The sequence below is a fragment of the Melospiza melodia genome, chromosome 4 (genome assembly GCF_035770615.1).
Source record: "Melospiza melodia melodia isolate bMelMel2 chromosome 4, bMelMel2.pri, whole genome shotgun sequence".
Taxonomy (NCBI): domain Eukaryota; kingdom Metazoa; phylum Chordata; class Aves; order Passeriformes; family Passerellidae; genus Melospiza; species Melospiza melodia.
The window spans coordinates 51,741,918-51,763,833 of NC_086197.1; the positions used below are offsets into that span (position 1 = coordinate 51,741,918).

Here is a 21,916-nt window from a genome sequence, read left to right on the forward strand (position 1 = left end):
TTACATCCTTAAAAAATACAGTGATGAATTTATGATGCTTGTTAACTCTGGTTATACCCCAAGGGAAATCTAGCACTAAGGACAAAAACGTGCCAGTTCCATGTGTCTGGTTTTACAGAAGTTTCATTATTACTTGTAATGCCAAGTAGCATCTACCAGGTTCAAGCCCTGGGCATTCACTCATCAAGTGCTGGATCAGAACATCTTCCCTCACCTCCTCTTTGATGTATGTGAGCCATCTCTTGGCTGCTTAGTGGAGACAGTGGGTTTGTTCTGAAACCTGATATTAAGCTGCAACACAACAGCCTACAGAAGAAGCTACCATAGCCCCATAAAGCAACTTATCTACAACTTTACAGGCTGGGGACTTCCCTTTCTCACCAGAATTGAAACTTTCTGGGTAATTTATAGTAAATTAAAAAAAAAAAAAAAAATCAGAAGGGTGTGTCTACATTGCCTCTTCAACCTGAAATCTCATTGTGTACCCATTTTGATATACACCAGAAAACAACACCATTTGAGAATTGTTCAGTTTCAACAGTATTTTGTTCTTTAAAGAGTGCCCATGACCTCAAGAGAAAAAAAGTCTGCCCCATGTGAACCAGAATGGGATTTCTGTGATTGTGGTAGGTTCTTGAAAATATCACTTGATCCATTTTAATCACTTTAGCACTCGTTCTTGCAGTTTATCATCATGATCTGTGGAAACAGAAGATCAGCCTCATTACAGCTGTATCACTAAATCACAGGCAAAGGACATATTTTTCTCCTTGCAGAGGCTGCTCCCCTAACTGTACTCTTTAGGCAATTCATCTCTCATCATATGCTCCAATTTGCTTTCCATGTTACTGCTCACTTGATGGGTTGGGAAACGATCAATGCCAGATGCACATTCCTTTCAGGCAGTAAATGCTCCTGCAGCAGTAAGTTATGTGCACCAGCTTCTTGTTTCATTAAAATCACATATGGTTTCCATTTGCCCCTAATTGGTCTCACATCAGCTCTGCCATATTCTCTGAGTGGAAAGCTTGGACCTGTGGCTCCTTTGAACAGTTCCAAAGAACTGTGGGAAACCAGAGCCTTGTCTCAGCCTGGCTTCCCCTGGTCCTATATGTACTGTGTCGAGAAGTACTTGATCTGGAAGAGAGGGCTGAACCAAATCTTATTCTATTGCACCAATTGTATGTAGACAAAAGGAAACAGAAAAGGTGTTTTGAGCTGAGTATTGCTCTGAGTCACATACTTGTTATCCACTGTTGTAAGCTGGCTTTGGAAGAGCTTTTGTGTGATAGTTTTGACAACCACCTTTCCAACACTGCTAACATTGGCTGAAAGCCTTTCTGCCTTTGGCAGTTGTCAGACACAAAATGAGGCAAAATGCACTCTGCTGAAAACAGTCCTTGGAGAATGCACTCTGCTGAAAACACTCTTTGGAGAGAGATGTGAGATGCCTCTACTGTGCTCTGTACATGAGACACGCCCTTCCCCTCCCTCCACTTGTGTCATTTTTCCTTCCTTTTCTCTGATTCTTGCCTACTGCCTTTTGCCTTAGCCCGAATTAAGCTTCCAGTGATGATTTTAAAAATATAGGTGGAAAGTAAAAAGAAAAGCCTGCCAAAAGGGAGACTGAAAAATGCCTAGTTGGCAGGAATGACATTGTTTTCTCCTTTTATTTTACCAGTGTTTTCAATGCTGTAGTCATGCTCATTACATAGTCTGCAGTGTCTCTGCTTAGATCTACAGCAAACCTAGAATGTTTTGTTGATGCAAGTTGTGGACTAACCCAGCAATGCGTGTAACTCCAGTAACTCAACTCTGTGCCTGATCTAACTAATCTCTTATGTCTACCTGGCTTCACTGAATTTAGTAGCTGGTAATAACAGACAGTGGGATTTTTTTCTTCTTTCTTTTCTCTAGCTTCTCTGTGTTTTTAATGAGGTATTTCCTGAAGCTAGTTTTTACATGTACTAGCATCTACATACGGATCTAAGAGATTTTCCTTGGACCTTTTAAATGAATATAAATGCATTTTAGATCCATCTATTCTTCCTTCTCCATTCAGTCTTCCCTCTGTATTCCCAATGGTGTGTATGATGGGGAAGCAGGGGAACTAACACCAGGAGTTAAATGCAGGGGAAGTGCTGGGCAGTTGAAGGGAGTTGCATATAGGAACCTGAAAGAAATGTCCAGAAGAGAATTTGCAGGTTCTCATTTAACAGAAATCTCTTGCTTCTCTCTGATTCTTATGTATTTCAAAGAGTGCTTGGAAGTCCGTAGGATCAGATGCACCATATAGGGAGGGAGAAAATGCTTGATACTGCTGCCATCACAAAGGTTGTATCCAGTTAATAAGCTACGGGTGAAATGCTAAGCACTAACCAAGTTCTGCTTGGTTGTTTTATGCAACCTTGTGTCTTTAATTTATGGTCTTGTTGGGAGGACTAACTTTCTCCCAAGTAAAGCCCTTCTAGAGAAGCATATACTTTTTGAGGTGATGGAAGGTCTGACACAATCAAAATCTTGTCTGAAAAAGTTGTATCACTCCTTATTTTGCAGTGTTAGAAGTCAAGAAGCTCAGCATGTTGTGCAAACAGAATCTCAGTGGCAAGGAAATCTGCAGGGATGGGAAATGTGGTTAATATTTAGCAAGTGTAATTGTGATCAGTTGTTTTATATGGAGCTTAGGCCTGGGCAAACCCATTTAACTGCCTTCTACTTTTCTTTGGGGTGGCCTTCAAACAGACTTGCCATGCCACAGACAAGGGAAATTGTTTTGGAACTGTAAAACAAAGGCCAAAAGTAAATGTCATAATTCTGGTTAGAGCAGGGGAAGGAAAGTTATCTCTGTCTTGCTTTCCTGTTTTTATTTAGACTTTCATTGTTAGTTACCAACACACTTGCTGATGTAAATGCACGTCCTTTACAATGTGATATGGATGTGGTAACTGACTGGCAGAGGTGAATGGTGTTGAAAAGGTGCTCTTTCTCTGTTCGTGTTCCTGAGAGCACTTTGAAAACATGAGAAGTCAAGAGTTGGAATGCCAATAATGGAAACTAGTTTGTTGGTCAGGGTATGAGAAGAAGGCAACCAGCAATGAACTTTTTAACATTCACTACCTTTTTTTTGCTTCCTTGATGTTCTTTGGTGATGCTGTGTACCAGCACAGCTGAATTTGACTTCTTCAAAGACAAAGCAAAAGGGGTTTGTTTTGCCTTTTTTGGCTTTGGATGAAGGTCATGATGGATTGAGGCAAAATAAAGCTGCTCCATGGTGTTTTTTCAGCCTTCTTGTGCTTTGCAAGAACCCTTCAAATTCAACACTCTGATTTATAAAAGAATTCTGTTTTGGTCATGGAGGAGGAGGCAACTTTCAGTAGTAATAGATCAGCAAACTGGCTGGAGGCTTCTGCTTTTTTCCCCTCTTCATAAATCCCCTGCTGTAATCAGTGTTTCCCTCTCCTCTCTGCTTTCCTGTGGAAGTGGAGGAATGGGTGAAGGGCTGCTATCTATTCCCCCTCCTAAACCAGGCACCAGCTACTTGCTGCTCATAGAAGCCTGCAGCCACCGGGCAATTTAATGGAACCTCCCAAAAGGCTGCAGACAGTTGGGCCACACTTACAGTTCAAAGGACAAAATCCACCTTTAGTTATGGTCCTCTGGTTTTAGAGCAACCAACAGTGTTGATAGTAATTGCTAACAGATCAGCCAGGGCAGTGGGAAAAAGAATGCATCTTGTGAGAGTGAGCAAGGGAGACAGCAATTCCATCTTAGCAGCACCATCAGCACCAGTACTAGAAAATGTTTGCTTTTTCTGTGTGTAAAAGCATCCTGCCTTGACCACATTAGGAGACACCACCATAAATGACACTCAGTAGTGTGCTAGCTATACTCAGAGAAGTCCAAAACATACCAGTTGCCTTAGCCCTGTGTGATGTGAGCCCTCCAGCATGTACCAGCACAGAAAGAAGTTCTTGTGAGGCAGATCAAAAGAGAGAGCTACTAGTAAAGCTGGTAAAAAGGTCTCAGTAAATTGCTCATGGAAGCAAACCCTTGTATAGTCTTTGGATAAATAAAATGGCAACCATCCTCCTTGGCATATTCATGAGTCTGGTGTTAAAGCAGTGTTTTTAAGTGTTGGTCTAGTCAGTGGCCTTAGGACAGAAGGAGCTTCTCTTCAGCCTCCCAGTCATGTTGCTGCTCCCTATATATTTAATTTAGCCACTATGTCAGAGAATGGCCTGGGAGAATAACTTGTCCCGTGTGTCTCCATTAGTAAACAAGTCCTCCACATCCTTCACTCACTTAAGTGCAACGAGCATGCATTTCAGCCAAAGCTCTCACTTAAAATTACTTATATTGCACACCAATAAAATAAATCCTTGAAACAATAATGAGAAGTGTAGCAGTTGTTACCCTCCTGAGCTGTTCATGGTAATTGGTCACAAGGGAAATGGGTTTGGAGCAAATCCTGGTCTCTGAAGGGTGTGCCTCCATTTAAAATGCTGTTTATGGATGACAACCAGCCCACTTGCATGAAAGCATCTGGTTCTCATGGTGCAGTTGAGCAAGCAGCTGGGATTGGTGGTGTTAGGCCGGGTCTGTACCGCTGCCCTCTCATCAGGGGAAGGTAAGATTTGGGACAGGGTCACCATCTAGTGGCTGGTCCCGATAAAGGACACGGGCTGAATTGAGCCAGGACATTTGATGTTGCGTATTGGTGGGGAAAACGAGCTGCCACACATGTAGTAGTTACTCTGTGCCTGGATAGAATTATTTGGTAGCTACAAGTCTTTTCACTGTGTTGTTTACTCAGCTTGGCGAATGCATGTTTTAATCTCTGTTTTAATCTCTGTTTTTCTGCTCCTTGACTCGTGCAAAGAATGCCTTCTGACATCTCAGAGGTAAAGTCAATGTCCTCTTCTGCCTCATGCCTTGCCTTTAGGCCTATTCTCCCTTGAATCATTGAGAAAATGGCCACAGAGTAAGTGATAAGGTAAAGAGTACTCGAGTTAGATATGTGTGCATATGGGCAAATAAAAGGTCACCTTCTCTTGTCCCCATTCTGATTTGTCTGCCTTTATAGGACCTCATCCAGTGACATTTGGAAAAGGTGTAGGTGATTTTTGCCTATATTTATGAGTGTTCTTGCACCTGCAGACAGTTTGTACCACACTGGAGATGCCAGGGAAACACAAACCAGTAGCTGCTGGCACTATACTAGTCCTGGCAAATCTGAGCCATCTCTGTTTTCCTAACTACCAAGCTAGTTTACATTTTAAAAATGCAAACAAAACCCACAAAAAAGCCAAGGAAAAGAGATAAATACACTAATAATTTGTGATACATTATTAGATGCATTTCTTGAATACTCAAACACAGCAGGTTATTATTTTAATTATTTTTTTAGAGTATCAACTAAAAGCCTGGTTTCCTTCCTTTCATGAGGGGATGTTTCCTCCCTCAATTTTTTAATCATGTCAAATGTTGAGAAGCAGTACATATGTTTTCTCCTCTTTGTATCATGGCATGGCTGCCATGCTTATCTTACCAAGATTTATATCCTTGTCTAATTTAGCTTTTCATAAATAATTACAAATCACTCATGAGACCTTGCCAACTGCTCCAGTCCCACAAAGTGACCTGACCTGAAACCCCAAAGTACTGAGAAACATTCATCTTGGAGTATTTTCATAGGCAGTGCTTCAAAGGAATTGCGGTTTAAAAATATGCAGCTATTTTGGTGACCACTTGTGTGGGATAAAGTTCCCATCAGTAATAGCAGGACTGTAATAGAGCTTCAAGGAGAAGGGAGGAGCTCAGGAGAGCAGTCACAGCACCTTTTGCCTCATTCTGCTCAAGAAGTAGGAGTCTGCAGCAGTAAACAGTCGACTTCATTAACTTAACACGGACTGAATTTGCAACAGCAATGCTGTAAATTTCAGATAATTTGCAGAGGGTGGAAAGTTCTTCTGGCAAGTGGGCATGGCCCCTGCTCAGTCAGGAGCAATGTTCTTTATTTTCTGTCCAGGTGTGAAAGTGGCCCAGCCATAGAACTGGAGAGTGGTGGCTTGAGGGGGCAAAGATAGGGACTGGTAAACACAAGGCTGCAGGTGTGCAGCATGGAGCTCTGCTCTGAGCAGGGTGTACAAGTGGCTCTCGTGTGTGGAGCCTCAGGGGGTTGAAGCTATACATGCAAGAGCAGTTCTGAGCAGTTCTGTCCATCCAGCATTTCTCTCCAGTGGCTCAGAGGCATCTCATCCTCAGGGACAGGAGTGTAACCACACAAATTAAAGGTGATAGACTTAACTTGGAATGTCCTCTGCTACTAGGCTAGCAGGTTGTTTTTTCCTTTAATATGGGAAAAATTGTGCAGGGTGGATTCTTTTTTCATTTCTAGCTCTTCAGTGAAGAAAACTTAGCTAGAAATGTTACAATTGGAGTGATAAAGGCACCTTCTCTGAAAAACAGAGGGCTTGACCCTCTTACAAAAGGCTTGAAGTGATAGCTCACACTAAGGTTTGTCATGGCTTTTCTAGTTGAATTTGCTAGGATGGTTCTCCAACTTTATTAGGGAACAGTAACAGAAAAATGCAAACCCTTCTACTTGTTTGCAAGGGTATTATTAGTTGAAATCAGAATGCTCTTATGTCCTAGTAGAGGTATGCATTTTTAATATTTGGTGAAGCTGTTGGTTAGTCCATAAATCAAAGCTTCTGTCTGAAATGGCTGTGGTACCCTAACTAGAAGTCAAAAGACTGACAAGCTAGGAATGAAACACATGGAGAAAATGGTTTTTTAGGTATTTTGTCAGCAATTGAGAATGTGCTTGTGATCTTATATGCTAACTATGTTCTGGTTTGGAAACCCTAACATTTTGTAATACTGACTTTTAGTATATTTCTTATAATTGTCAATAAGATATAAGACTTATTTTTTTGTTCTTGTTTTTTTTTATTTTTTTTATTTTTTTTATTTTTATTTTTGTTGTTAGATGTGTTGGGCAAACACCAGCTTTTTCAATTTCAGTGTATCAGCAAATGATGATAAGATTTTTGACACTCTCTTCTATAGACTCCAGTGTTAGTGAGCTGTCCTGGAATTCTCAAAACCTTAAGGAATTGTGTTCTTTCTCACTGACCCTTGGAAAATCTGGTTTCTGTAGCTTTGCTGGTGGTTGGGGGCAGCAAGTGGAGGAAGCTGGTTCTTTAAAGATATTTGCAGTCCTCAAGTACACAGCTCAATACAGCTACTAAAATTTGAAGATGAGAGTAAATTGAAGTGGGAACAACTTGTTAAATAGAAGAATCAATAGAATTGCTTTTACTGCCATTGGGAAATAAAAGTTTTAAAAAAATTGAAGTTTTACACTTAGTGAATGAAGGTTTTGTTGGTTCTTTGAATCAAAGCCAAGACTGTCTTACCTAGTTTAAAATTTCTTTGACAAGTCTGGCTGAAGCACAGGATATAAATCAGAGCAGAGTGGATTTGTCTTCATTTCACACCACCCTCGTGGAACAAAGTCCAGGAACTGGTGTGTGAAACCAGACCTATCTATCCCTTTAAATCTCTTCTTCTGATTATTCCAAAAGTTGGGACAAGCTTTTTGTCTCCTTAGTTGGACCTAGGTAGTGAAAAAAACCTTAGTCTTCTCTTTCCCCCCATTCCTTCCAGTGGGCTTCTGCAGATTTGAAACCTAAATAACCTAAAAAGCCGCAAGATGTTTGTTTTATGTCCTTTATATTCAGGAAAACATATCCTAGAACTTTGTTACTGCTGTTAGATAGTGTTGTAATGCAAATAACTCACTGTATTTTCCTGCTTCCACCTCTTTGGCTCATTTCTATGCCTCCCTGCATTTTGTTTTGGTTTTTTATGATAGATTAAAATGGATAATGCCTGCCTGTCCCTGAGCTTTGCTCCTCTGCTGAGATGAGCAGGTAGTTGAAGAACTTTTTCAAAGAGGATCGATAGAACAGTTTTTAAAATTTTCTTTTGTGTGTGTGTGGAATGCCCCAAAAATGGATGAGCAAGAGAATCCTTCATTAAGCACTGACTGTAAACTTCCCACTAGATAAAAAAAACTAATCCTTATCTGTGGGACCTCAAAATGCTTATCTGTGGTGGGTTGGGCTCAGTTGACATTGCTGTAGTGCATCTGTGGTACACTGGCAGTAGCTGTGCCACAGAGCACACACTGCCCCTTGCTATCCATGAGGAAATGCAGTGCAATGTACATAAGATCTGATGGGTCAGCTTTAGTTTGTCTTCCAGGTGACTTCTGGCTAGCCTGGCAGCTTTCACTGGGCACTTGGTGGTTGCTGAATAATGCAGTTTGCACAGTAGCTGTTTGTTCAAGGGAGCATTTGTTAGTTTTGTGGCCCTCCCAGAGGTGGCAGTTGTAATGAAATCCCACATATGAGATATTCCAGTGCCCTGCACTGAGTTGTTATGTTTATTGGGAAACAGAAGGTGCAGTGAGCACACAAAGAACAAAGTAGAAGTACTATCCTACTGGACATCATCCTGTATGTTGAGAGTTAAGGCACTACAAACTTTGCTAGGTGCAAAGATTTTAATCTGTCTTGGTCCCAGCTAGAGTCTGCTCTGTGAGACTTAACCACAAATAATGCTTGTTCTTATTCTTTGTACAGAACTGGATTTCTTCTAAATAAATACCTGCTTTGCCATCCCGTTTGACATACCTTCACTATGTGTGAGACTTAGAATAAATTGAGAGGAAGGTTGACCTGGACTTTTGTTTATTTTACAAGATAACTTATGTAAACAGATTTGTGGTTTTGTTTTTGTTTGGTTTTTTTTTTTTTAAGTGGAAGATATAGCAAAAATGCTATGTAAAGTTGTCTATAATTTGCATTATTTTTCTCTCCCTTATGACAGTGATCCGAGCTAAAGTGGTGGGGAAGAAGCTCATGAAAGATGGACCCTTTGGAACCATGCGATACACGGTCAAGCAGATGAAGGTATGTTTGCAGACATTTCCCATGGGCTAGGAGATATGGTAAGGAATCTAATTAACATATAATAACAAACGCTTTGCATACTTAACAGCACCTCCACTTTTTGTACTGGCCATACAGAAGGGAAGGAAACCAGCAATTGGTAGAAACTTGCCTGAAGAGGGGAAAGGAGGAGGAAGAGATCATTCCTGACATACAGTGCTGAATACCTGAATTCTCCCATTATTTTAAGATTTCTGGTAGTAAAAGATGCCAGATGGTCTTCTCTAGGTACTGAAGAAGTGTTTTGTGTTCAACATGCACAGTGTTAGACTGGAAATGCCAGCTTTTCCATGCAGCACATTCATTAAATCCAAGAAGGAAATTATGGTAGGGGGTCTGCCAGCCGTGGGAGAGTGCTCGTTTCTCTTCTTTCCTTGCTTTCTTTGTGACCACTAGTTAGAATTACAGCATTTTTTCCATGTACAAAACAAATGAAAATCATATAGTGAAGTCTTTATATAAAGCTAAACAGAGCATTGCAGCTTTTAAATATTGTCAGCTTAGAAGAGCTGTGAAGTATTCAGAGATGAAAAGAGGCACAACTACACCAGTTGCTTGATTTCTTTAGTTTCTTTCTTCAGAGCTCTAATTCTTTGCTGCACAAACTGCACTCAACCTGCTGCTTTGGACTTGGGTTTTTTTCTTAAACTGCCCCCTTGTTATGTAATGCTAAAAATCAGCCCTAGATTGTTTTTCTTGGCAATGCCATTCCAGTCATAAGACTGGTTTATGTCTTTAGGAAAAAAGAAAAAAAAAAAGAGGGGAATGGAAAAGCTTGGCAGAGACTGCAGAAATCTGAAACATATTAGACAAAGTAAAGGTTCAGAAAAAACCAGTCACTTGCTTGCCTTGTAACAGTAACTCTCTTTATAAGGCAGTTTATAGCTAAGCACGAAAGCCAGGAGGAGGAGACGCAAAGCCTGTTTCATAAGCTGTCGCAAAACCATGCACGCAGCCAAATCTGGTCCTAGCATGGCCTTTCCACAAGAGTGGAATGCCTGCACTTTGAATAAGAGGGCGTGAGGTGCTGGGCTTGTTGACTTCCTTAAAAACCTTGAAAAATTCTCTGCAAGATTCCAAATGAAGTATATATTTGTAAAAAAAACCAAACAAACAAACCAACAACTGGTTGTGTTGGCAATAATGAGACAATACTGCCGCTTTTTTTTTTCTTTTTTTTTTTTTTTTTCTTTTTATGGCTGTTGTTGGTTTCATCAAGCTTGCAGCACTCTGCCTTTCTTCTCCAGTTTTGTCACTCTCCAGCTCAGCAAGTGTACCCTGCTTCACAGAACTACTCAGTGTCCACATGCTGCAGTGGCTTCATCAGCTTCTCTTTCTGATTTCATCCTGGTCTGCCCAGTACCACTTCTTTTCCTCCTTCTCAGCCAAGAGTTTGGTGCTTTCTGTCTGTGAACTGTGATCTAGAATGATGGTAGTCCCTTGAAATGAATTACTACCCTATTTACCACTCAGAACAGTGCCCCTGTTCTAATTAAGTCCCAGCTGTTTTCATTGGGTTATTCTGCAGCACGAGGCCTTTCTGCAGGAGATTTACACAGTGTTTTTTAGGAAGTTATGTGTCCAACAAAAGCAAGAGGGATTTTAAAAAGGAAATCGTGTGTTGGTCAAACTGCCCTTATGTCTGCTGCTTAGATGGTGAGCTGGTGGGATGTTGCACTGGATGTTTAACTGTGACCTTTGGCAGGAAGGAACCTGAAGCAAAGTGCTCAGTAGGACTGGAATGTCCGGAGGACAAAGTTCTTCATAAACAAACAAACCAACTGTCTTCTTTGGAAACCCTGCTGTCTTTCTGCTGAGCTTCGAGACTTCAGTATAAAGAGGGATTTAGATCCATACAGTGGGGGAGTTCTCAGTGACACAGCAAAATTTTTCCCTTGTTTACTCCAATGAAAGCTAACTGTCCTCCTGCTGAAAAGAGAACCAAGGAGGCCTATGGCTCTGCACAGCTGTATGGGAACAACTCTGAAGATAAAACTAACATGTCAGTCTGCATAAACCCTTCTGCACCTGCAGGTGAAAAATAAACAAGCCATTTAGTCTATCAGTGTGTGCTGAATTGCCTGTGGAAAGCACTGAAAGCCTTAAAGGGCAACAAACTGTCTCTGTAGTTCTTTCAAAGGCTCCTTGGAGTTTGTGGGTTTGATTCTTGATCTCACTAATATTCCTGAACTCGTTGCTGCATTTCACTACTAAACCAACTGGGGGCCTGGACTGGAGCACAAGATCAGCCCACAGGGACAGAACATCGCTGGGCTTTCTAGAGTTCAGGTTTGTTGTGTGAAGAGGCCTAGTGCTTTCCCAAGCAATCTCTGCCTCTCCCCACTGCTTTCTCAAATAATATAAGAATACTTTGAGATCACGTGTCATAAATCTGCACAGGACTGATCTAACCCCTACATGTTCTGTGATCTTGCAGTGCATTCTGAGAATGGCCCAAGCCTATTTCAGGAAACTGCAAAGGAAACAAGGAGATAAGATATTTCTCCTCCATGAGCACAAACAGTCCTGGTTGACCATGGCAGCACCCTGCACAGGCTGCCAGAAGCAAGGAGACTTTCCTTGGTTTGTTGCTTATCTGTAAAATGAGTCTGTGGGGGGGAAATGTGATAGTCCCAAGAGGAAAGAAGTGGGGTAGGATTAATTTAGTTTAATTTTAGACAGACTAAAATGAGGTGTTGAGTCTTTCCTGCTCTCTTGATTGTCAATGGGTAGAGAGAGGAACCACAAGTTGTAGGCAGCTATTTTAGGATGGGCTGAGTTGCTCTGGAGGTGTCTGTTCTTTGCATTTGACTAGAGAGGATGCCTAATTCCTGTGAATTGCCTATATTGTAGGTAGCTGAAGGTTAGGCAAGGTGTGACTCCCAGCTCTTGGTATCTAGTGCAACCTCACAGGGGAGGGATAGAGGGAGGAACATAATGAACAGATTTACAGGGTGAAGTCGTTTAAGCAGCAGGAACCACCACAGGATTTGCCTGTGCATTTCTGAGGCAGTATGGGGGCTCCTAAGGGGAATGCTGACACAGATGGAAATAGAGCAGCACTAGCAGACATCACCATGTCATGTTTGCTAATACTTTATTCCCTGTTATTATGCTTCCAAAAATACACATTTGTGGGGACAGGAGAACTCTGAGGGTAGCAGTTAGGAGAGAGGCTAGCTTTATGGGTGAATTTCTTCTGACTGGTCTAACAGCACTTCCAAGACATTTTGTATATCCAAAAATAATGCTTAAGGTATTGTTTTATTGAATAGTGGGCCTCTGTAGAAGATTCCCCCTTGCCAAAGTTTCTTTTTCCTTCCCTGAGAACCAAAGTCCTACTGGTGAATTTTATTCAGTCATCAGAGGGTGTGGGAGGCCCTGACTGCCCCAGCATGGGTTCAGTCAGCGTGACAGTGGCTCCCATCAACGTGGATCACTGAGGGCTGAGTGGAAGTGCTTTTTGGGAGGCTGAGCATGCTTTCTTTAGCAGCCCTGACTGTGGTGGCCCTGATGGTAATGTGAACAGGAAATTAGGTCCAGGAGCTGAAAAACAAGCCTAGAACTTGAAAACTAGAAGATGTGAAAAGTGATGACTAACAGTCCTGTAGGAAGGACCTGAGCAGCTTCCCAGGGGAATGATTAGGGTAGCTCATAGCCCTGTGGGCAGCAGGAAGAAAGGGCTCCAAGTGTACCTGCTCACATGTAGACCTTACAACAGAGATGCTTAATTAGCCCAACATGAGCTCAGCGCTGTGAGTGACCGATCCCTGGCAGTGCCATGCACAGTGTGCAGCTCTCTGCACTGCCTGGAGGGACTGGGCAGCCCCAGCTGTTATCTTAGCCTGTTTTATTTGCTTAGATACTGTTATCTGAGCTTCTTGGTGTGACACCCACTAGAAAGGGTCTGGACACATGACTTTTATTCTATGTGCCTTTCCTCACAGTACCCTTGGGAAGGAAGAAACAAAAGTGTGCTGAGGGCTAAATAACTCATCCAAGGACAGACAGGATGCTTGTGCCAGAATCTAGATCTCCAGCTCTGTTGACTGGATTGGAAAATCTGAGTAGGTCATCTGATACCAAGAAAATCGCAGGGATAAAGCAGAGATTAGGTAAAGATCACTTCTTCCATTGAAAGACTTTGGCCACTTATGGATACAATGTCATATTTCAAGCATGATCTATGAGTTTTTGTTGGTATAGTAGGATTAATTTAAAAAAAAGTACTTTGCTTGCATATTAGCTGGGTATAGAAGAAAGGCTGGAAAATACAAACTCTTTAGTGTGTCTTTTACTGCACCCAGCAATGCTGTTACTGAGTTGTGACACTGTTACAAGATCATACTGATTAGGGGAATCTAAGGAGAAAAAAACTTAACTGGCTGACATTCCATAGATGCTCCTAAGATAATTTGGCCTATCAGCATAGCAGAATTAGTAGAAATTTTTTATGGTTTTATATTAAGTACTTGGGCCTAGCATAAAGTCTGTTAAATTAACAGATATTCTTCCACAAAGAAAAAGATTTGCTGTTTTTAAAGGAGGTAAGGGCATGGTGAAATACCCTGGAGTAATAGGAGACTTAAAGGAATAGAATGCAGCCTGGAGAAGAATACTACAGCTCAGGTGACACAGCAGCAAGGATCTATACCTCTGGGATTGTTAGGGATTTTTTGGTCCTCTTTCGCCTAAATAATTAATATTTACTACTAAACTGAATATGCTGTCTATCAGTAAAGATGAGAGAGAAAAGGATAGGCTGGGAAATGCCAGGAAACTGATTCTCTCTGACTTGTATTATTTCTTCTTTAACTTCTAAATATTGGCCATTTGTGGAGTTGGCAGGGAAAAAAGAGTGACTGAATGCTTTGAAAAGACAAAAAAATATTTAAAGACTAAATTCTCAGGAAAATAGTCCTCTGTGTTTCAAAAATAGGATGTGTTTAATGGGTCCAATGTACACGTGTAGTGGTTGTTTCATTGCTATGCAAAGACTTTATTATGCTGCTAACAGGTGGACATGAGTTTCTCTAGATTGCAGCAGTAAGGCCAGGTCAGATGGGGACATGTGCTAATTTCTGACTGAATCCAACTGCCAGTGTATCTATGGGCTCATGTTTCGACTAAACTGAGCTGGAAGAAAGATTATGAAGATGGAGGAGGAGTGCAGAGGAATTATGTATACATGATATTTTCTTTATGGCGCCCATCAGTATGGAACTAATTTTAGAAGATGGTGTAGAATTCCATGTCTGCATTCATTGAGTTAGAGAAACAGTGAGTCCTTGCTGAGGTCAGCAGGAGTTGCGTGTGCTACGCGTTTGAGAAGGAGGTGTCTGGCTTGATGACTTAGATCAAGCGCCAAAGGTTTGAAACTCTTACAGCAACAACATTGGAAAATAGGGTAATTGTTTAAAAGAAAAACCATTTAGTTTGGAGGAAATTGTTTAAATCACATAGAGAGAAAGATTCCAAGCTTGAACTAATTTTATTTCTCCCTAATTTTGACTTTTATAAGGGGGGAAAATGTTCAGGATGTTGGCAGAGCCTGCAGCATTGGCACTTTGTTCAGTCACTGCCCCTGGAACTAATATGAATGGGAGAAACTGGTCCCTGTGCTGAATTGCAATGGCTGATTAGCAGGTGTTTTTTCTGCTTTACCAGCAGATCTGGTAGGGAGATTCCATGAGTCCAGCCAGTGTCATTATTCCTTCACTCTTGTAAAAACCAGAAAATTTATTGCTTACCACCACAAACTAGGAATGTAGATTGTAAAGAACCTTAAGTGAAATTTGTCCTCTGAAGATGACTTTTTATTCTTTCTCTAGATGTACAGGGGCTTCCAGATAATGCCACATGTTCAGTACATCTACACAGAAGCCTCTGAGAGTCTTTGTGGAGTCAAGCTGGAGGTCAACAAGTACCAATATCTGATTACAGGTAATGGACCTTGTACTTCTCCATAAGCAAAACCTCTTCTGTTTTATACACACACCTGCTAAGGACACGGGCAGTGGCGTAGATAGCTCTGTACACAATTTCCTAAGTGTTAAGATGGACAACAGTATTCTGGTGTTCAGTACTCTACTCTGAGTGCCTCTGAGAGTCACTTCACTCTCTAGATGTCCCTCTCTTTCCTCAAGTGTGTCTTATACCCAGACATGCTCTGACAAGTATGTTTTATGACAGTTCATGGCTCTCAATTTATACCTGAGCTGGCATGTCTGTTACAGGGAACTGGGTGCTACTGGGCTGTGTCATAATGGAAGGTTGATTTTGGAATGAGCTGGAGAATGAGGTGGGAGGATGCAGGGGGATGGACACGTGTCAGTTGCCAAGTCTTGTTTCTAGGGAAGGTGTCAGTTAATTTGCTCTGTTGTTAAGAGGAGCTGGAGAGCATTACTAAACTGCATGTTGCTGGTGGTGCTCTCAGCTGGCACAACACTCCTGACTTTCAGAAGCACTGTTATCTTGCTGGCCAGAGATTCCCGAACCAGTTAATAAAAAGAGAGCATTTGCTGAGCAGTGGCTGAAGCCAAACATATTGAGAGCATTAGCAATGTCAGGAAACGAGAGAAGTGCTTGAGCTGAGAAGTGCTAACTTGTGACCATGTGTCTGTTTTCAAGGCCGGGTGTATGAAGGGAAGGTTTACACTGGCCTGTGCAACTGGTATGAGAAATGGGACCGGCTGACTCTGTCCCAGCGCAAAGGACTGAACCACCGTTACCACCTGGGCTGTAGCTGCAAGGTAGGTGTGTCTCTAGGGTGGCATTCAAGCCCAAGAACTCTGTTTCTCCTGGCTGGTAATACTCAATGATGCCGAAGAAGAGCCAAGAAGAGAAATGGAGGACGGCAATTTTTACAGAGAAGAAGTAAAGTTCATTTTCAGTGTTGAGACAGAGAAGAGACAATCAAATAAAAATGCAGAGTCTATGTCTTTAATACCCTGTTGGAATTAACTGGGGTTGGGGAAGACTTTCAGAATCTATGCAGAATCATTTGCAGGTGAATGAAATCAGGTACCAAAGGCTTGGCAAGATATGCCCAGCCTTTTTCCTGTGTAAACATTTTGAGTACTTAAAACCCCACAGCCTGGCACTGGAACTAAGACTTTTGCATGTGGCGTCAGGCCTGCAAAAACATAGACATAAGCTCAACTTTTCTGCACCTGAAAAGCCCTTTTGACGACAGAATTAGCTGTGTGTGTGAAGCTAAGCACATGCTTACGTGCTTACAGAACTGAGGCTGAATTTTGTATTAGTAAGCAAGGTTTGAGGCTGTAGAATTTTGAATCACTTGTCTCTGTTAAAAAGACATATTATATAATGTTGTTTTTACATGTAGCCTTACATGATTTCTCTTTCCAATTGCAGATTAGGCCCTGCTACTATTTGCCCTGCTTTGCCACCTCCAAGAATGAGTGCATTTGGACAGACATGCTCTCCAACTTCGGCCACTCAGGCTATCAAGCAAAGCACTATGCCTGCATCCAGAGGGTGGAAGGCTACTGCAGCTGGTATAGAGGATGGGCACCTCCAGACAAAACGATAATCAACGCCACAGATCCCTGAGCAGCTTTCCCTTTTCTTATCTCCCCTCTCCCTTACTTGTGGCTGATCTTCCTTTGGACACTAACTCTTACCAGATCAGTGATGATGACAATGAAATTAGTGCCTATTTTCATGCAAATTCTAGCACTTCGAACACTTAAAAAAGAAAAGGAAAAAAAAGGAAAGGAAAGAAAAAAGTCTGTGCTACCTTACTGAATTTTTAATCACCTTTTCCATTTTTTGATACCACTCATTCTGATCAGACAACATATGGGAGCTTACTTTTGCACACCAGAGGGAAAAATGGGAGGGAAAAAAAAGGAAAAAAATAAAAAAAGATGGAGCTCTTGCTCTGTTACATGTATCATTAGCTGTAGCAATATAATCTCTATTTTTTTAGGAAAACAAAAATCTAAAAACTGTGCCAATTAGGCACTGTATTCTTCTATGCGCTGGCTTCCCATCACCCCTCCTCACGCACTAAGTGCTGAAAATACATAGAAAAACCTATTTTAAGGGAAACAGATTTCATTAATCAGATTAATCAGGCAAATGAAGGAAAATGAAAAGAAACCCAGCCTAAACTATGGACAAAATGACATCCAAAAGAAATCCTCCTCTCTGGGAGAGATTGGCAATGTGATTGACTCCAGCAATGGGAGACTACCTGGTGTGTCTGACCACATCATCTGGTAAAAACATTGTTGACTGACTGTCCTTGCTAATTCAGTCACAGTGTGAATGCAACAGCACATTTGAAGTTCTGGCTTTACCCAGAACAACAGAGAGTATTTTGTATTCTTGTTGTTGTTTCAAAAACAAAAACCCCATCCCCTATTTTCAGGGAGGTAAATGCAACTACAGCAGAGCATAAGAAGGGTTGTCCCATCCTGTTTTGAGCAGCATTGGCCCCTGAAATTTTTGCAGCTTAGCTTCAACAGGAAAACCAGCTTGTGAACACCTAAAACCAAACAGATGCAACAATAACAACTGTAAATCAGTCATTTGCAAGAGGGAAAGGGGAGACTTGCTAGAACTCATATTATTAAAAAAAATATTGCCAAAATAGCATTTTGCTGAACTAAGATGTATATACACATAATGACATAAGCTATTTTTGACAGGATGTGGAATTTTTTTGGTGTTATAAACAAAAGAACGGTTTGATTGTGTTTTAAAGACAGAAATATTGACATTCCGAGTTGGTGAGTCGCTTTTAAGATATTGAAGCTCCAGTGTATCTGCAGTAGTGGCTACAGTCATTGTTTCCTCTGTAACTCCTTGCACCAGGGTTCCTTCCCCTGCAGCTACAATAGCTGCGTTTGTTTATATGGTGAAAGGAAGTGTGTGTGTGGGCTAGGCAAGGAAAAGTGGTCTTCTAATAAGTGTTGTCTGGGATCATAAAATTTTCAGCTGCCCGGAGGATTCCTTCTGTGTCAAGTGCTGTGTTTCCCCCTAGGCACTGTTAAGCATAGCCCTGTGCATGTGCTCATACCATGTCCTGCAGTCATGTGGGAGGAGAAGCCTTACTGTCTTGTGCTTTGCTGTTGACTGGAGAAGTTTTTTTCATTATATTTTGGTTTTTTATTATTAAGAAAACTATAATATAATTTTTCTTATCAAATAAAAGTATTTTAAGTTTTAATGATGGTGAAGAAGGGGTGCTGACAAAATGGGTGACCTAAGTTTTGGATGGGGAGGGCTTGGGCAGGGAGAAGATTGTGCTTAACTTCATTTTTGTATTATTATGATTATTTATCTTAAGTTTTGATATATCTTCCATTCATTCCACTTAGAAAGCAGAGCTGCCATGAGCAGGAAAAATTACTGGAGAGTTGTTTAAGACCACTTTGCCAAATGGAAAAGAATGGGTGTCTGAGATGGTCCCTGATGTGTTTTTAAGTTCCTTGCATGCTACCAGAGCTCTGCCAGATGTACGCCCTCTGAAACACCCCATTTGCTGGATGACTTGTTGCAGCAAAAAGCTTCATTTTTAGCATGAACTTTGAAGGGCATTTTCACAGAATTGCTGTAAGAAGTGCCCAGGTCTGCCACATATATTTTTTTTCCCCGGCAGCTCTGAGTGGCAATGCAGCACAAAACACATTAAAAGTCTATTGGATTTTCCTGTGATTTAGATTTGGAACATTTCTCAGAAGTCCTCTTCCCTGTGACTACTCCTAAATAATGGGTTGGAGATGAGAGGGAGAGTAGGGTGCTTCATGTCACCTGTCACAGGACCAGGTGGTGGTTCAGAAAATTGTTCCTTTTGGCAAAATATGGGTTTGGGCTTTGGAACAATCTCTGTTTGATTTTTGCATGGCTGACAAAATCTGTGAGGGTCACTGGGGGCAGAATGGAGCCGCCCTCAGTGTCTGCATTGTTTGGAATCAGCATTGCAGGATGTGGCCCTCCTCAAGCTCAAGGTGACTTGGCAAAGCCAGTGTCTCTTTGAGCTGCAGCCACTTCTCACAGCTTTGGAAGGCTAAACAATAATGCCCCTTGATGCAGTAAAGTGTTGATCTGAATTTTCATTAAACTGCAGCTCTGCATATTTTACCTGCCACTGATTCATTTAGCTAGCTGAGACATCACAGTACTGCACTCAAATTATTGTGAAAATATTTGCGTTCTAATACTATGAGGACTTGTGTCCCTACGTAGGATATAATGTAGCTATGTGCTTTGTAAACAACAAAACAGCAGATGCATTACCAGAAAGTGAAGCATATTCCCACTTTGTTTTGCAGACAGTAAAATGTTTCTGAGATGCAGACAGCTAGACTGGCAAGGGCAGAGGTTTGGTGGCAAATCTTTGCCCTTGCTGTGTAAAGAAACAGTTGTTAAGGCTTTTCAAAATGTGAAGCCAAAAGGAGGGGGAAGAATCCAATGAAAATACATTTCTTTTGGGAAGCTTCTTTATTTTGTTTCTGTGGATGCTATCAGGGACATGCATTTCTTGGGCTTGTGCTTGCATTAAGGACCTGCCTGAAGGCACTTCTGAAGTAGAAGCCATTACATGGATTGAAGAGGCTCTAAATTGGACTCAAAGACTTCTTCCTTTCTGCCAGCTCTCCTTTCTTCTGCCTTGCTAAGTCACTTCTGCCTGCCAATGCAGATGTCCAGGATTACACACACAGTCCCTGCCACTATGCTTTGGACACACAAACATTATTAAAAATACTTTTAAAAGTGCATAGCTAATATCTAGACTGAAGCTGTTCAGTTTCTTATGCATATTTTTCCCCTTACTTGCTGTAGAGTGTTTTCCCCTTTAATATGACAAAAATAGATATTGAAGGTTTGGGAAAGGTTAGATTCTATTTGCTTTTTCCAAAATGGAGAGGGTAGAGAGTAGGAGGAGATCTGTGCATGGAGTTTCTTAAATAAAGTCCTCTTGTGGGAGGCTTCTACCTCCCCTGTATGGGAAAAAATTTGCCATTTTTAAGTCTCAATTTCCCATGTTTTGAAGAGCTATGTGGCGCTTTAGGTAGGACTATTCTAAAACATAAATCTATCATTGTATCCCATTTATACTTGTCAGAGTGAAATGCTGATGGGAAACATACTGTTGTGTTTTTATAGTAAAGACTGTTGGAAATAAAGGCCTCCATGAGAACAAGTTTCTATCCTTGCAGGTGTCTCTGAAAATACTGCTCGCTTATAATGTGCTTTACAGCTTCAAAGGACAGAACAGAATTTAGGGAACTGCAAAAAGTTTTGTTTTTCTTTTAGAGTAAGTGACTTCTGGGGCTACCAGTCTTGAGAAAAAAACACAAAAAACCCACTAAACATTTGCTGCTGTTTTGCTTGTACTGGCTTCTCCTTCTCTCTGACACTGTCCTTCCTTCATAGAGCCACTCTGCTGTTCCTGATAGTCATGGAAACTTGGGGAGAGAAACAAACCCATGTGAAAAATCTTGTCCAGAAGGAATGTATTTGTTGCTAAATTTTCTAGCACTGTTTACAGATTTCCTCCATGTTATTTATAAATTTTATATTCAGTGAATGTATATTGTCTTTTAAGGTAATGTTGCATAATGTTCACTTTTTATAGTGTCCTTTTATTCTAAACAGTAAAGTGGTTTTATTTCTATCACAGACATTCTGTCTCTGCTTCACTTATATTAGTTCTTGTTGACTTCAAATGTACACAAATGGATTTGCAACTGGATTTCTTAATTTCCTTCCCCTTCCTGATACCCTTTTATTGGTCCCAAAGGAGATATTCCACCTCTGGTAATTCTTGTGCTTTGGCAAAGATCCCTTCAGGAATCCCCCCTCCTCTTTTTAAGAGCTTGTTCTCTCTAAGAATTATTATTGTGGTCATAAGCCCAGGAGAGGCGAAAAATCCATTTTGAAGTTAATGACTCCCAGTTGTTAATTGGCCATAGGAGGTCAGTACAGAGCAAGGCACTCATTAGGGCTGGCTGTAGCACCAGTAGGTCCTTGGAAGAACACTTACCGGATTGCTCTTATTTCCAGAAAACTGAACATTATGGGGAGGTCTGAAAGGTGCATGCCCATGGCAAAGGGAAGAGAGGTTCATCTTCTCTGCTGTGAAATGTCAGAATCTTGTGTCCTCTCTTTAGGCTTACTGTTTAAGGCTGTTTAAGTCCCCTGTTCTCGTGAGAAGGAAGCTTCAGAAAAAGCATTTTCAGATAAGTTAAAATGCTCACAAAAATGACCTACTGTTAGAAACCTCCTGTATCTCACTTTTTACTCTTGGAAAGTCTAGTTTCTACAGAGATGAAGGAATGAAAGAGGTATTTGAATCTGTTCTTTGCTTAATCCAAAGATTTAGAAAGTAGACTCTGGAAAATTTTGGATATAGAAGGATGAGGGTCTCCTGTGTGAGAATTTAAGTGCTTAAAGTGTGTCACACTGCGGAGAGGTAAAACCATAGCACTCGTTATAAACACTTCCAGGGGGTGACCCATCAAAGGAACACAGTGAGTTTTATGAGTGCTCACTGGTACAGCTTGGAAATACCTCCAGGAGAGTGAAGAGAAAGGGTGGTAAAAGAGGATCAGTATATTCCTATCTGACAAATGGAGAAGCTGATGCACAGTGGAGAAGCAACTTCCACAGGTGTTTGGTGATGACTGTAATGCAGCATGCTTGGTGTAGGCACTTGACCTCTCAGACACTCACAACCCAGGATGCTGAGAAGATGCTCCCAGAAAAGATATTTGTAAGTTGTGAAAATTCATTCTGTGAGGCAGACCACCCCCGTCACCTGGGAAGGGCTGACCTGAACTTGCCCAAGTGGATTGTTGCTCTGTAAATTGTTGGGAAGTGACTGATTTAAACCAGATTACTCAGGCTTGCATGTCAGCAGT

General features: G+C 41.3%; 2 protein-coding genes across 5 annotated transcripts in view; one reads left to right on the plus strand and one right to left on the minus strand.

Moving 5' to 3' along the window:
• The window catches only part of TIMP3 (TIMP metallopeptidase inhibitor 3), a 37,385-nt gene extending 16,706 nt beyond the window's left edge, over nucleotides 1–20,679 (plus strand). The window contains exons 2-5 of the mRNA XM_063154393.1: nucleotides 8,899–8,981; nucleotides 14,852–14,963; nucleotides 15,651–15,772; nucleotides 16,398–20,679. Of these exons, the coding sequence (XP_063010463.1) occupies nucleotides 8,899–8,981; nucleotides 14,852–14,963; nucleotides 15,651–15,772; nucleotides 16,398–16,595 (515 nt within the window). The 3' untranslated portion in view covers nucleotides 16,596–20,679. The remainder of the gene's footprint in view (nucleotides 1–8,898; nucleotides 8,982–14,851; nucleotides 14,964–15,650; nucleotides 15,773–16,397) is intronic.
• Nucleotides 1–21,916, minus strand: part of SYN3 (synapsin III) — a 190,978-nt gene that overhangs the window by 107,350 nt on the left and 61,712 nt on the right. The window lies entirely within an intron of this gene.